This window comes from Chiloscyllium plagiosum, chromosome 28 (assembly GCF_004010195.1).
Source record: "Chiloscyllium plagiosum isolate BGI_BamShark_2017 chromosome 28, ASM401019v2, whole genome shotgun sequence".
Lineage (NCBI taxonomy): Eukaryota > Metazoa > Chordata > Chondrichthyes > Orectolobiformes > Hemiscylliidae > Chiloscyllium > Chiloscyllium plagiosum.
Genome location: NC_057737.1, coordinates 35,577,732 through 35,592,304, shown reverse-complemented (window position 1 = coordinate 35,592,304; position 14,573 = coordinate 35,577,732). Strand labels below are relative to the sequence as shown.

Here is a 14,573-nt window from a genome sequence, read left to right as displayed (position 1 = left end):
CAGGGCTCTGTTCAGTAGCTGTTAAATGTTCTAAACTATGGGTGGAAAGCAGAGTATTCCCCTGACATCTCTTGTCAACAATTCTACCTCAAGCAGCATCAACAAGAAATAAATTAACTGGACGTTTGTTTGGGTATCATTGTGTAAGAAGTGGTTGCCTTGTTCACTGGCATCATGACTGCATGAAGAGAGCATCATGTGTTATAAGGCATGATGGAAGATTTTCACCGGTATCTGTTGTGCGAGGGCAGGATCAATATTACGTCCTCACCCCTCCTGCTTTCCCACAGCTACTCAGCTCATTTAATTATTCCAAGGGATTCGGATGTCTTTCCTTTTGTACTGTTCAGTACATGAATATTCAACATGGTCTCTCACCCAGAGCAGGTGAGACTCGACAACTCCTCCTCAAACCAGCTGTCGTGAATCATCCTGGGATTTCTATATCACTTGTCATCAAATTGACAATATCCAGCTTTGTACAGATCATTATAGAAGAGGTTACCTGTTTTATTAAAATCTTAATGCATATGGATCAACAAAAGACTAGCTTTCCACATTTGGCAAACACATTCAGTACAATTTTTTTGTGTTCAGTTTCATCAAAGTCTCAAAAAGGGAGTCAGAGTCACCAGGACAGAGTGGAGGAGGTTCACAGAGAAAACAGACCTTGTTTGTGAAAGTAAAGCTCACTACAGCTGCTTACTGACATCAGGAAATCTGGAATGGGAGGTGGATATGACTAGACTCCCAATATGGGGCCCGAGCCTTGGAGGTACAGAAAGCTCATGTAGCTTGTTTAATAACAGAACCACAAAAGGGCATGAGTTGGAGTGACAACAAAGCAATCCACAATATGTTCTTTCAAATGCAGGAACTGAACTAAAAATAAGAAATATGGAGTATAATGTAGTCATAGGTAGACCAAAACCTGCTAATTATTCATCACATACTCCAACAAATTAAAACAGAGAAATGACCCATGAATTACATTACTTCTAAATACGAACTAAGTGTAATATCAAAATATATATCACAATATATTACAAAATATAATATCAGCACCATCATTTCAGAGCACAGGATTAGTTTCCATGTAATTACTAGTAGCACCAGCTCAAACTCACCAGCACTCTCTCAATAACTCCACTGTTACTGAAGTATTACTCTGCAACCCAACAGCTGAAACTTCCTCTAATTAACTAAGGAAGGGTTCAAATGTTACCCTTGACAATCCCAGGAAGGGAGAAAGCCCCATGAAGCAATTATTAAACTAAAGTTCAATAAGCATTACATGCTTTCAATTAAGTTGAAAATCACACACCAGGTTATAATCCAACAGGTTTAATTGGAAGCACACTAGCTTTCGGAGTGTCGCTCCTTCATCAGGTGGTAGGTGCCCGGAGGTATGGTACATTGGGGAAACCGAGCAAAGGCTACAACAACGGATGAATGGGCACTGCACAACAATTAACAGACAGGAGTGTTCCCTCCCAGTTGGGGAACACTTCAGTGGTCCAGGACATTCGACCTCGGACCTTCGGGTGACCATCCTCCAAGGCGGACTTTGGGACAGGCAGCAGCGAAAAGTGGCTGAGCAGAGGCTGATAGCTAAGTTCGGTATCCATAGGGAGGGCCTCAACCAGGACCTTGGGTTCATGTCACATTACAGGTGACCACCATTGCACTATACACACACACAGATACTCCTACACACACACACTCTCACACACACACAAGCACTCCTATACACACATACACATGGACACACATATACACAGACGTGCACACAGACACCCAGACACACCCTTAATTCATGTAAAACTCCGTTATCTCACTTTTTAGATTAGAATCAATCTAAACATAGACAGAGAACACAGGGGGCCAACACCTTCAACATATTGTCTAGCTATCACCATTGTTAACAGCTAACCTGAGAATGCAATTTTAAAAAAAAGGTTTTGTGAATTACACATGAAAGAAGTGAAACTATCACTGTATTCTAACAGATGAAAGGCTTAACAGACAATCAGTTTTTCAATGTATAATTTCAGTTACATCACACTGTAAATTTTTGCTATAAATTCTGTGTATTAAGATTGAGCCCTCCACAATTACCTGATGAAGAAGCGTCACTCCGAAAGCTAGTGCTTCCAATTAAACCTGTTGGACTATAACCTGGTGTAGTGTGATTTTTAACCTTGTACCCCCCAGTCCGACACTGACTTCTCCGAATCATGACTGTTGGACTATGACCTGGTGTAGTGTGATTTTTAACCTTGTACCCCCCAGTCCGACACCTACTTCTCCGAATCAATTAAAGTTGAGCTGTGCTGGTTTACCTTTAAAGAAACTTGCATTTCTAATGCTGACAGCTTGTCGTCGAACACAGGACATAGAACATAGGACATTCCAGCGCAGTACAGGTCCTTCGGGCCTTGATGTTGCGCCGATCTGTGAAAGCAATCTGAAGCCCATTCATTCTCGTCCATATGCCTATCCAATGGCCATTTAAATGCCCTTAAAGTTGGTGAGTCTACTACTGTTGCAGGCAGTGTTTTCCACCATCCCCCCTCCACTACCCTCTGAGTAAAGAAACTACATCTGACATCTGTCCTGTATCTATCACCCCTCAATTTAAAGCTATGCCCCCTAACGGTAGCTATCGCCATTCAAGGAGAAAGGCTCTCACTGTCCAACCTATCTAACTCTCTGATAATCTTATATGTCTCAATTAAGTCACCTTCAACCTTCTTCTCTCTAACAAAAACAGCCTCAAGTCCCTCAGCCTTTCCTCGTAAGACCTTCTCTCCATAACAGGCAACATCCCAGTAAATCGCCTCTGAACCCCTTTCCAAAGCTTCCAAATCTTTTCTATAATGTAGTGACTGGAACTGTATGCAATACTCCAAATGTGGCCAATCTAGAGGGTTTTGTACAGCTGCAGCATGACCTCATGGTTCTGAAACTCAATCCCTCTGCTAATAAAAGTTAACACACCATATGCCTTCTTAACAACCCTATCAATCTGGGTGGTAACTTTCAAGGATCTATATACATGGAAACCGAGATTTCTTTGCTCATCCACACCACCAAGGATCTTACCGTTAGCCCAGTAGTCTGCACTCCTGTTACTCCTTCCAAAATGAATTACCTCACGTTTCCACATTAAACTCCATTTGCCACCTCTCAGCCCAGCTCTGCAGCTTATCTATGCCCCTCTGTAACCTACAACATCCTTTGTCACTATCCACAACTCTACTGACCTTGGTGTCATCCACAAATTTACTAACCCATCCTTCTATGCTCTTATCCGGGTCATTTATATAAATGACAAGCAACAGTGGACCCAAAACAGATCCTTGCGGAACCCCATTAGTAACTGAACTCCAGGATGAATATTGCCCATCAACCACCACCCTCTGTCTTCTTTCAGCTGGCCAATTTCTGATCCAAACCACTAAATCATCCTCAATTCCATGCCTCCGTATTTTGTGCAATAGCATACTGTGGGGAAGACTGAAATCCATATACACTACATCAAATGCTTTACCCTCATCTACCTGTTTGGTCACCTTCTCAAAGAACTCAATAAGGTTTGTAAGGCACGACCTACCCTTCACAAAACCATGTTGACTATTGCTACTCAACTCATTCCTTTCTAGATGATTTTAAATCCTATCGCTTATAATCCTTTCCAACATTTTACCCACAACTGAGGTAAGGCTCACTGGTCTATAATTACCAGGGTTGTCTCTACCCCCCTTCTTGAACAAGGGGACAACAGTTGCTATCCTCCAGTCTTTTGGCACTATTCCTGTAGACAATGACGACATAAAGATCAAAGCCAAAGGCTCAGCAATCTCCTCCCTGTCTTCCCAGAGAATCATAGGATAAATCCCATCAGGCCGAGGGGATTTATCTATTTTCACACTTTCCAGAATTGCTAACATCTCCTCCTTATGCACCTCAATCCTGTCTAGTCTAGTAGCCTGTATCTCAGTATTCTCCTTGACAACATTGTCTTTTTCTAGTGTGAATACTTATGAAAAATATTCATTTAGTGCTTCCCTATCTCACTGACTCCACGCACAACGTCCCCCGACTATGTTTTATTGGCCCTAATCTTACTCTAGTCATTCTTTTATTCTTGATATAGAAAGCTTTAGGGTTTTCCTTGATCCTATCTGTCAATGACTTCTCATGTCCCCTTTTGGCTCTTCTTAGCTCTCTCTTTAGGTAGTATTTATAAACATGCAAAGATTTGAATAAGGAGTAGGTGTAAGCCCTTCATTCCCTCAGACCTGCTCTGCCTGTCAATGAGAACATGGCTTTTTGGATTGTGCCTTTACTGCACTCTCCTAATGATCCCTTTATACACCACAACAATAAACTCATTTGAAGTAGATATTAAAAGAACAAAATATGCAGGTAGTGTGGTACTTGAGTAGTAATTTTACTGCACAATGTACATCAGTATCACTGCTTTTCAGGTTTGCATGTTGAGGTTGGGTGATGATCCATTAGAAAGGAGCTTGGTGTGCTATTAGTTTTGTTAAAGCCTCACCTCAGATTCCTCTTCAGTTTTGACAGCCTCTCTCTGCAGGATCTCCAGGGCAGTCTTTGGGCTGTATCTTTCCAGGTAGGCAGCTGTGAAGACATAAAACAGTCTCAGTCACACATCAGTAGAGTAACATATCCTGAAATTCCTCAAAAGAAAGTCCTTTAGACAAATTCCACCAGGGTCTGTCAATACCCAGTGACTGACCTGGTGTTTCTGAGTTAAGCTACAATTTCACACCCACTTACAGAGATTATTTGAAAATTAAGAATCAGCACATGGCATGAAGAGTCACCAAAAACCTCACACTCCATCTTCCACTCAATCAATTGTACAAACATGCACGCTCGGAACAAGGTTAGGCCATTTGGCCTCCATGCCTGCTCTGCAATTTGATCAGATCATAGCTGATCTTCAATTAGTCATTTGGCAGTTCAGAACTTTCATATTATGGAAAAATTGCACCATTTGTTGAAGCTCTCTGTCTTGCAGTCTCCCCAGAACAGTTCACAAGAAATACCAAAGTAAATGGAGAGACAGTTATATTGCATGGCAGGAGAGTGCTGCTTGGTTGGTAAGTGACCTCTTACTGGCAAAGCCTCTTTGTTTCTGCCACAGTTAAGTTCTCAATTTTTGTCTTATATGGCTATTTAACAGGCATGGATAAGAAAGGGATTGTTCATGGAGAGACAGACAACTACTCACAGAAAATTGAGGGATAAACTGGCCGAAATGTTGCTTCAGTTTGGGGTATCGGTGGTTTCACAGCAATAACAGTGATGGCTTGGACCATCCAGTCACTAGTTACCCCATTAGGAAGAGAAGATGTTAGCTCTTTAAATCCATTCTAACAACGTGCCACATGCATTCTGTATTTCACAGATTTTAAAAACTTAATTTAAATCACTCTTCTGGAAAGGTTCTGCAGTTTTCTTTAACCTTTTCATCTTATATAATTGATCTGTAAGTGTCAATATTGGATACAAGCCCACATGAACATTATTGTATAGTCCCATCTTCTTTCCCAAAAATGCCTGCTCAGAATATTAATGCAGCAAAAAATGCTTTTACGTTGTTCCATTCATTGATTTTAATCAAAACTGATATTTTAAATTGGTCTGCTCAAAATGTTGTTGAGAACAGAACTCCAATACTCAACTGTTTAAAGCGCTGGTAAACATATATAGCCATTCAAATACTCTCAGGATCTATCACGTGACCACAGTTAAGGACAAAAAGCAACCTGTCAGTATTGCTGTTTCACATTCATGTGGTTAACAGTGCCAGTTGACAGTATCACAAGCAAGGCATTTGCATACAATAAAATTGCACTGATCAAGATAAATAATCAAAATAATGCTCAATAAAATTACTCTGAGGAAAGAAAATTAACCTTGAATCTTGCGCCCATTCACATTCTTAAAACTAGTAAATTGCTTTTTAATTCACTCAAAACCCATCCTTTTACTGAGTTAAAATTAGGCTCAAAGTCTCTGTTGTTAAGTAGGCAAAAGTTACAATAAATGTGCTCATAGAAAAATCCGACAAATAAATTATTATATACAGATTATTGTAGGAGAATTTCATTGGATTGGGTTATATTAAAATACATGAAAGCTAAAGGTGTATGAAAGATTGGTGAAATATGTGGCTCAGATGCCTTGGGAATAAGTGAGTAGGGTTAAACATGAGTAGATGGTTTGTGAGAATGTGGGTGATAAGCCAGTACATACGTTTGCCAGGTAGGAGAGGATGCATGTAGTTAGCTAGATATGAACTTGATAAGAAACCAGGAGTTGATCTAGCCTAAAAAGAAATGGGTTTATTGGTTTTAACAATTTTCTATTACACATTCTGCAATTTCTCAATGTTTATTAAGGCTCTTAGCTTAGCTAGCTCAATCTCTAATCAAATATTTAGAACCATTGGAGAATACAAATCATGTTTGAGTGATGTTTCTGTAATAATAGTAGTGCTCTCATATTTAACTGAGAAAATTATGGGTCTCAGCTGCACTGCAGGACTTGAGCACATAATCTAAGCTGACACTTCAACCACAGGGGTTGGGGAATTCTACACTCTCTCTCCCCGACGAGATGTTAAACCAAGGCTTCTAAGTTTCATCAGACGGATTTGAAAGATCCCTTTGATGACCAGAACAAAGTATCAAGTCTTGTTACTCTTTGAGAGACCTTGCTGGGCTTCTAAAGCACTTTAATGGCTATAAACTTATCTTGGAACATTCGAAGATTCTGAAGAACTCTTTATAAAAATGAAGTTTTGAAGGATCAATCAGCCTACGGAAGAAAATATCTAACAACCATTTCAGTAACTAACACACATCAGAATAATAGTCATTTTAAAATTGAGAAAAAATCCTGCAGAACATAATTTAGAATTTGGCTTTATTACTTTATGGCTTTACTACTGTTCACCTAATTTCCAGTCCTGCATACGTTCTGTGAACAGCTGTATGCCTGCTTACCAACACTTATGGGGAGGTCCCACAGCTACAGCTGGGACCAGAGCAGATGGGAGTAGTCACAGGGCAGAGCTTCTGTAATGAGGAGATAATGAGGATGTACTTCTCTACATGAACAATACTCGGGGGAAATCCTACCTAGTGACCATGAAATGAGCTTCACCACGACTGCCATCTGCTTCTCTGACATTACCCATCTGTTCCATGGCACCATCTGCGAACTTCACAGTTACCTCGGACGTGGCATGTGGCTGTTACCAGGAGTTGGCAGCCTCTGTCAAGTGCCAAACCATCAAATCAATGTGGGCTTGTTGTTGCCAGTTTGTTTCCATCTTAGTTCCTCAACCACACGAAGTGAGTCAATTTCATCTCGAGTTTTGGGTGAACTGAGTTGACTGATAATTTGACAGTCACCTGCTGGAGTGTGCCAGGTAACAAATGAGGACCGATAAGAGGCAAGCATCTTTCCGAAACCACCGGGCAGATCATGGAAGTGAAGTCATGGAAGTGAAGTATTGAATTACTGGAGAAGTAGGGCAATGGTTATGTCACTAGATAATAATCTAGAGACCGGGATGAAAAATCCAGAGGATGCTCATTCAAACTGAAGCACTTTAGTTTCAAGACAGCAACAGGAAAGGAATGAAGCAGACAATAAATTGAGTTCCAGGCCGAAGGGGGGGCTTGAGTTCAAAGCTGCAGCTTCTGATGAAGACCTGATTAGAGAAAAATAAACAGTGATGTCTCTGGAAAGTTGTGGGTTGATTGCTTCATGTTAGGGAGTGTGATGTATTACTGATTTGAAAAAGGGTCATTCTTTTAGCAGCATGTAACCACCTATAACTATTAGTAATTGTAATCTCTTTATTTCCTGAACAGTTATCACCAGTGCTGCCTTCAGAAATCTGGCAAATCCACTGACAGGAGTGACAAACCAATATGAGGGTTCTCTCCCAGGCCGGTGTCCCCAGTATTGAGACACTGACCACGCACGATCAATTGCAATGGGTGGGAGACATTGTTCGCACCCCCAACACAGGAGCCCCTAAATAAATGCACAACTCTGAGCTCCGCAATGGTAAGCGATCACAAGGCAGGCAGAGGAAACATTACAAAGACACCCTAAAAGTCTTTCTAAACAAATGCAACATCCCGACCGACACATGGGAATTGCTTGCTCTTGAACAGGCTGTTATGCCTGCCAGACAGTGTATTTAACTCTTCAGCTAGCAAAGAAACTGCGAGTTAACACTTAATAATAATAATAATAAAAAAGATAATCAAAGAATCCCTACAGTGTGGAAACAGGCCCTTCGGCCCAACAAGCCCACACTGACCCTCCGAAGAGTACCCCACCCAAACCCATTCTCCTCCCCTTTTACTCGACACTTACCCCTGACTAATGCACCTAACCTACACATCCCTGAACACTACGGGCAATTTAGCATGGGCAATTCACCTGACCTGCACATCTTTAGATTGTGGGAGGAAACTGGAGCACCCGGAGGAAACCCACGCAGACACGGGGAGAATGTGCAAACTCCACACAGTCGCCCGAGGCTGGAATCGAACCCAGGTGCCTGGCGCTGTGAGCCACCGTGCTGCCCATTTTATTTATTTATTTAACACTACTAACATTTCCAGAGATCCGGGTTCAATTCCCACCTCAGGCAACTGACTGTGTGGAGTTTGCACATTCTCCCCGTGTCTGCGTGGGTTTCCTCCGGGTGCTCCGGTTTCCTCCCACAATCCAAAAATGTGCAGGTTAGGTGAATTGGCCATGCTAAATTGCCCGTAGTGTTAGGTGAGGGGTAAGTGTAAGGGAATGGTTCTGGATGGGTTGCGCTTCGGCGGGTCGGTGTGGACTTGTTGGGCAAAGGGCCTGTTTCCACACTGTAAGTAATCTAATCTAATCTAAATATTATACAATACAAAATAACAATTTATACTATAAATCTAATCAAATATCTTGTGCTTTAACTTAATTCTGGATGATCATATCCCACTTCACTAGATCTTGGTCTTGATCCACGTAGTGATGATCGTCTGGTGTTCTCCCGGTGATCTCAGGAGTATCTTCTCTTCTCGGTGATTGGTTTCGAGTTATCGCACTGAGGGTAGTGTTGCGGCAATTTATAGGCTTAGGAGTCTCTATGTCCATTTGGGACAGTCTTCGATATTCACCAATAGATTGATCACCAGTAGACCAGTGCACCAATAGAACGACTGGACCCAATCAGGTATTGAATTGTCAATGGCAGAGTGGTCTTTCAGCATCCATTCATGGAGATGTTGGGTGCATGTAGGTCAGGTAGCCCTCTCCAAATAATGACTTGGTGGAGCCAGTGTTTGACTGGGATGGACAAAGTCAAAAATCACACAACACCAGGTTAAAGTCCAACAAATTTATTTGGAGGCATTCTCTCCAAATATGGGTGTGAGGCACCGCTGTGTCGAGTAAACAACTTGAAGTTTCTGATTATCCTGGGGTTGGCCTTCAGGTGTATATTGTATTGTCTGTAGCTGCTGGGTCAGGTGCATACTGTCTGTCTGTAGCTGCTGGGTCAGGTGCATACTGCCTGTCTGTAGCTGCTGGGTCAGGTACATACTGTCTGTCTGTAGCTGCTGGGTTAGGTGCATACTGTCTGTCTGTAGCTGCTGGGTCAGTTGGTTACTGTCTGTCTGTAGCTGCAGCCTGTCTGGATTCTGCAGCTTGTTTACTTCAGAGTCTTTGAGCACAGTCACTCTTGGCCAAGGCCTGTCTCAATTTCTTGTCCACTTATTGTCCATTTTTCATAAATACATCATTTTGAGCAGCCCATCTGGCCATAACACAAACTGGAGAAGGTGCACCCGTCAAGATGTCAATCACTTTGAGTGTCACCAAGTGTGGCACGCGGAGGCCAAGGGCAAGTAGTTTAAAGAGCGTGCAGAATCTAGACTGTCCTACCCACACACCTCATCCATCACCCATCCCCTCTGTAGCAGAGGCTCTGGCTCTATGACCGGTCTATTCAGTCACCACAGAATCCCCCCCACCGACTTGAAGTGGAAGCAAGTCGTCCTCCAACCTGAGGGACTGGTAAAGAAGAAGATTAATATTGTAAAGATATACTGGCTGTACCAATCTGACTGGGAAGTGTAGAATTTATTAATTATAAATTAGTTTAAGTTTTTAATTATTTAACCCACCATAGGGGATGGCAGGGAAGGTGATGTGCTTTGACTGCAGGATGTGAACATTTCCAAATGCTGGCGTGATCCGCGGTAAACACATTGGTTGTAAGTGCCTACAGCCATAGGAACATCTGTTTAGAATCCACACAGCACCAGGTTATAGTCCAACAGGTTTAATTGGAAGCGCTAGCTTTTGGTGACTACCACCTGATGAAGGAGCGTTGCTCTGAAAGCTAGTGTGTTTCCAATTAAACCTGTTGGACTATAACCTGGTGTTGTGTGATTTTTAACTTTGTACACCCCAGTCCAACACTGGCATCTCCAAATCCTGTTTAGAATCAGTATGCTCAAATCTGAGCTTGTGACATATTAGAGAGGGGAGACAGTTACCTGGACTCTTTATTCCAAAAGGCAGTCACACCTCTCAGGTTAGATAATTTGATTTGGTCAGTGGTCAGAGTGTGGCTGTGAGTGAAGGAGTTAAGGGGACTCAAAGGGCAGGAGTACAGGCGCTTTATCCTTTGAGATTGTCCAACAAGGTTGAGCCTGTTGGATGAGAGTGAGGGCAGAGAGCTGGAAGAGTTAACTGACTATGGTACCATGGTATGGTAAGCCATTGACTCAGGGCAAGTGAAAAGGAATGCAACAGGGATAGAGGACTGTGTAGTGAGAGGGATAGATATTGTTCCCTGCAGCAAAGACTGAGAGTCTGGGCGGTTGTGTTATCTGCCTGGTACTAGGGTTCTGGATATCTCCTCTGGGCTGGAGACGAACTTGCAGCAGGAAGGGGAGAATCCAGTTATCGTAATTCATGTCAGTACCAAAGACATAGGTAGAGCTAAGAAAGAGGACTTGTGAGGGAGAATGGTTTTCAAGTTCATGGGGCATTTGCACCAGTACTGGGATCTATACCACCGAACATAGGTGTCACTAGGCAGGCCAGAGGGCAACCATTTTCCAGTGGTTCTGGATCACACGTAGGCCAGACCAGGTAAAGACAGCAGTTTCTTCACCTAAAGGATATTAGTGAACTAAATGGGTTTTTTCCTGACAGTCATGGTCATCACTAATTCTTAATTCCAAATTTTTATTGAATTCAGATTCCACCATCTGCCAGAGTGGGATTCGAACCTGGGTACCCTTTACATTAAAATAAAACAAGGCAGATGTAATAAATAAAGGATAGAGTGGAGGCAGGAGGGCAAAGTAGTCATATGGGAAAAGAAGTTCATGGAATGGTAGGAAACGTAGGTGAAGAAAACCTAAGAATACACCAACAATCAAGGCTAGGAGTTACAAAGATTGAAAAAGGACAAAACTAAAGGCTGAATTTGAGCATGTAAAGCAATTATAACAAAAACAAGTTGATGACACAGGTGGAAGTAAATTAACCTGATCTGATAACCATGAACAAAGATGTAGTTGCATGATGACAAGGATCTCACCCTGAACGTGCAGTATGTGATATTCAAATAGAATAGGAAGCCAGCTAAAGGGGGAGTGGTAGCACAGTTCATCAAAGGAGGTGTTGGTGCAACAATTAGAAATATTCTTGGTTCAGGATATCAGGACTGTTTGGGTGGAGATGAGAAATAGTAGGGGACGGAAGTCACTGGTGGGAGTATTCACAAGCCCCTAACAGTAACCACAATATAAGACAAACTTTCTCAGAAGAAATATTGAATTCTTGTGACAAAGAGATGGCAATAATTATGGTTAATTTTATTTTACATATAAACTGGAAAAATCAGATTGTAAGCAGCCAGGATAAAGTTGATGGAATGCTCTCGATGTAGTTTTCCTTAAAGCAGTACATAATGGAGCCAGCCAGAGAGCAGCTTATGCTAGACTTGGCATTGGGTAATATGGTAGGATTACTTAATGATCTCAGAGTAAAGGCATACCTAAGCAGCAGCAATGTAAATTGAATTTTACATCCGCTTGCAGGAGGAAGAGTGGGTCTAAAACTAGTCTGTTAAACATAAATAAGGGCAACTATGGGGCTTCAAAGCTGAGATAGTTGAAGTGAACTAAGATACTAGGAGAGAGGATAGACAATTACAGAAACAGTCACAGGCATTTATGGGGTATTTCAGAATACTCACAAAATGTATATTCCAAATAGAATTTAAAAATCCATAGAGAGGACAAACCCACTTTGTGGTTAACTAAAGAGTTAAGGAAAGCGGTAAAACTTTAAAAAAACTTTAAAAAAGGCACATTTTCATTCTATTTGGAATATACTTAGTCTGAGTATTCTGAAATATCCCTTAAATGCCTGTGGCTGCTTCTCTATTGCATGTGTTATTCCATAAGTGTCAGTTCAGATGATTGGTCAGCATATAAAAAACAGCAGCAGGAAATAGTGGAGGGTTAATTAGGAGAAAGAAAATAGAGTATATGAGAGGAAGCTACAGAGGAATGTAAAAATGGACAGCAGGATTATCTAAAAAGAAAAAGAGTAAATACATTAAGTATAGATCCTTTAGAGGGTGGGGATTGGGAGTTAATAAAGTACTTGATAATATAGAAATGGCGGATGAAGTGAACAAATATTTTGCTTCTCTCTTTGCTAAAGAGCATCAGGAGGTGGCAGGAAAAGAGGAACTTTGTAAAATTCAATTTTCTGAGAAATAACACTAAGGAAACTGAATAGAGCTGCAATGGACAGTTTCGTGTTAGGCAAGAGGAGCATAGGTTCTCAGGTGTAGATGGAAATGCGGAATTTGAAACACAACTAGGTCAGCTATGATTGTATTGAATGGTGGCATGGTCCTGCAGGGCAGAGTGGCCTCTATCTGTTCCTAATTAATATATTCACACATCTATAATTCCATCATGGCAACTTGACAATTTGGATTTAATTCTAAAAATCTGGAGATAGGAAAAAGCTGTCATATGACCATGAAGTTGTGCTATTTTTGTATTTGGTTCACTAATACCCTTTAGGGAAGGAAAGCTGCGGTACCTACCTGTCTGGTCAAATGTGACTCTAGCCACACAACATGGTATTGACTCACTGGTTTAGCAAGGCTTCGGTATATCAAAGCCCCAATGCAATGCTTCAAGAAGAAAGCCAATAATCCCTTTCTTCAGGGCAAATGCAAATAGCCACTGAGTGATTTCCCGTAATGTCCATGCTGCCAGAAATAATTGTTAAAATGTGGTATCAATGCAGACTCTGTTAGTCCTGCTTCAGGTTGGCATCTTTCCTTTCTGCCACTGCAGGTGTTAAATGCAATTTCCATTTTAATTGAACACTTTGATGTCTGGATACAGTTCACCCCTCACTATCTTTGTAATCTTTTCCATGCTAAGAAGTCTTTGAGGTACCAACAAGACTAATGCTGGACTTTTTTAAAAAAGGTAATTTGGTGACTAGATTAGATTATCTACAGAATGGAACAGCCCTTTGGCCCAACAAGTCCCCACCAACCCTCCAAACAGTAACCCACCCAGATCCATTTCCCCACATTACCCTTGCCGAATGTACCTAAACTACATATCCCTAACAATACGGGCAATTTAGCATGGCCAATTCACCTAACCAGCACATCTTTGGACTGTGGGAGGAAACCAGAGCAGACAGAGGAAACCCATATAGACACGGGGAGAATGTGCAAACTCCACAGAGACAGTTGCCCAAAGTAGGAATTGAACCCGTTTCCCTGGTGCTGTGAGGCAGCAGTGTTAACCACTGAGCCACCATGCCACCCCAACATCTATAGCTACCAAGGCACTAAACTCTGAAGGTCCTTCCCACATCATTCCTCGTGATGCTTCCACTTTTTCCTTTAATATTCCCCTTAAAATCTATCTCTTTGACCATGGTCCTCTACATTAACATCTGCTTATGTGGTTTGATGTCCAATTTTGTTTGATAAAGCTTATGGGATGTTTTTGTTTAATAAGTGTTATATAGATCTGCCTACTGTCAGATGACATTTTTCTGACAAAATGGTGACTCACAACTCTGTCAGCGCAGCAGGATCTGCAATGATTTACAAACGATGCAGTTGTGGTAACAAGTGTCTGACATTCACTCACACTTTATGTGATCATAATAAAAGTATGCAGATGATAAAGATCAGACTCCCTCACAGCAACCCAAGGCAGTGTGGGTCTTGAGCTAGTAATGTAACAATGTGGTTTAAACAGTCATGCACACATGTGGTATTTACCCTTTACATTTTCAACTGTTATTTTCTTGTTTGCCACTAGTGTTAACAATCTACTTGAATGGAAATATTTCTCCAACCCCGTATTTTCATCCCTTCTTATACTGAAGGGTGGTATTAGGGTGCAGTGAGTAATGTCTTTGCCTCAGAGTTAGCTGCTTTGGGTTTGATTCCC

At 41.6% G+C, this 14,573-nt stretch overlaps 1 protein-coding gene across 4 annotated transcripts in view; it reads right to left on the bottom strand.

The window, feature by feature from the left end:
• Positions 1-14,573, bottom strand: part of vps37d (VPS37D subunit of ESCRT-I) — a 60,239-nt gene that overhangs the window by 15,121 nt on the left and 30,545 nt on the right. For 3 of the 4 annotated variants that reach the window (XM_043718697.1, XM_043718699.1, XM_043718698.1), the window contains exon 3: positions 4,568-4,650. In XM_043718697.1, coding sequence (XP_043574632.1) covers positions 4,568-4,650 — 83 coding nt within the window. Of the gene's footprint in view, positions 1-1,127; positions 1,240-4,567; positions 4,651-14,573 lie in introns of those variants that run through there. The other variant, XR_006315823.1, reaches the window with a different exon arrangement.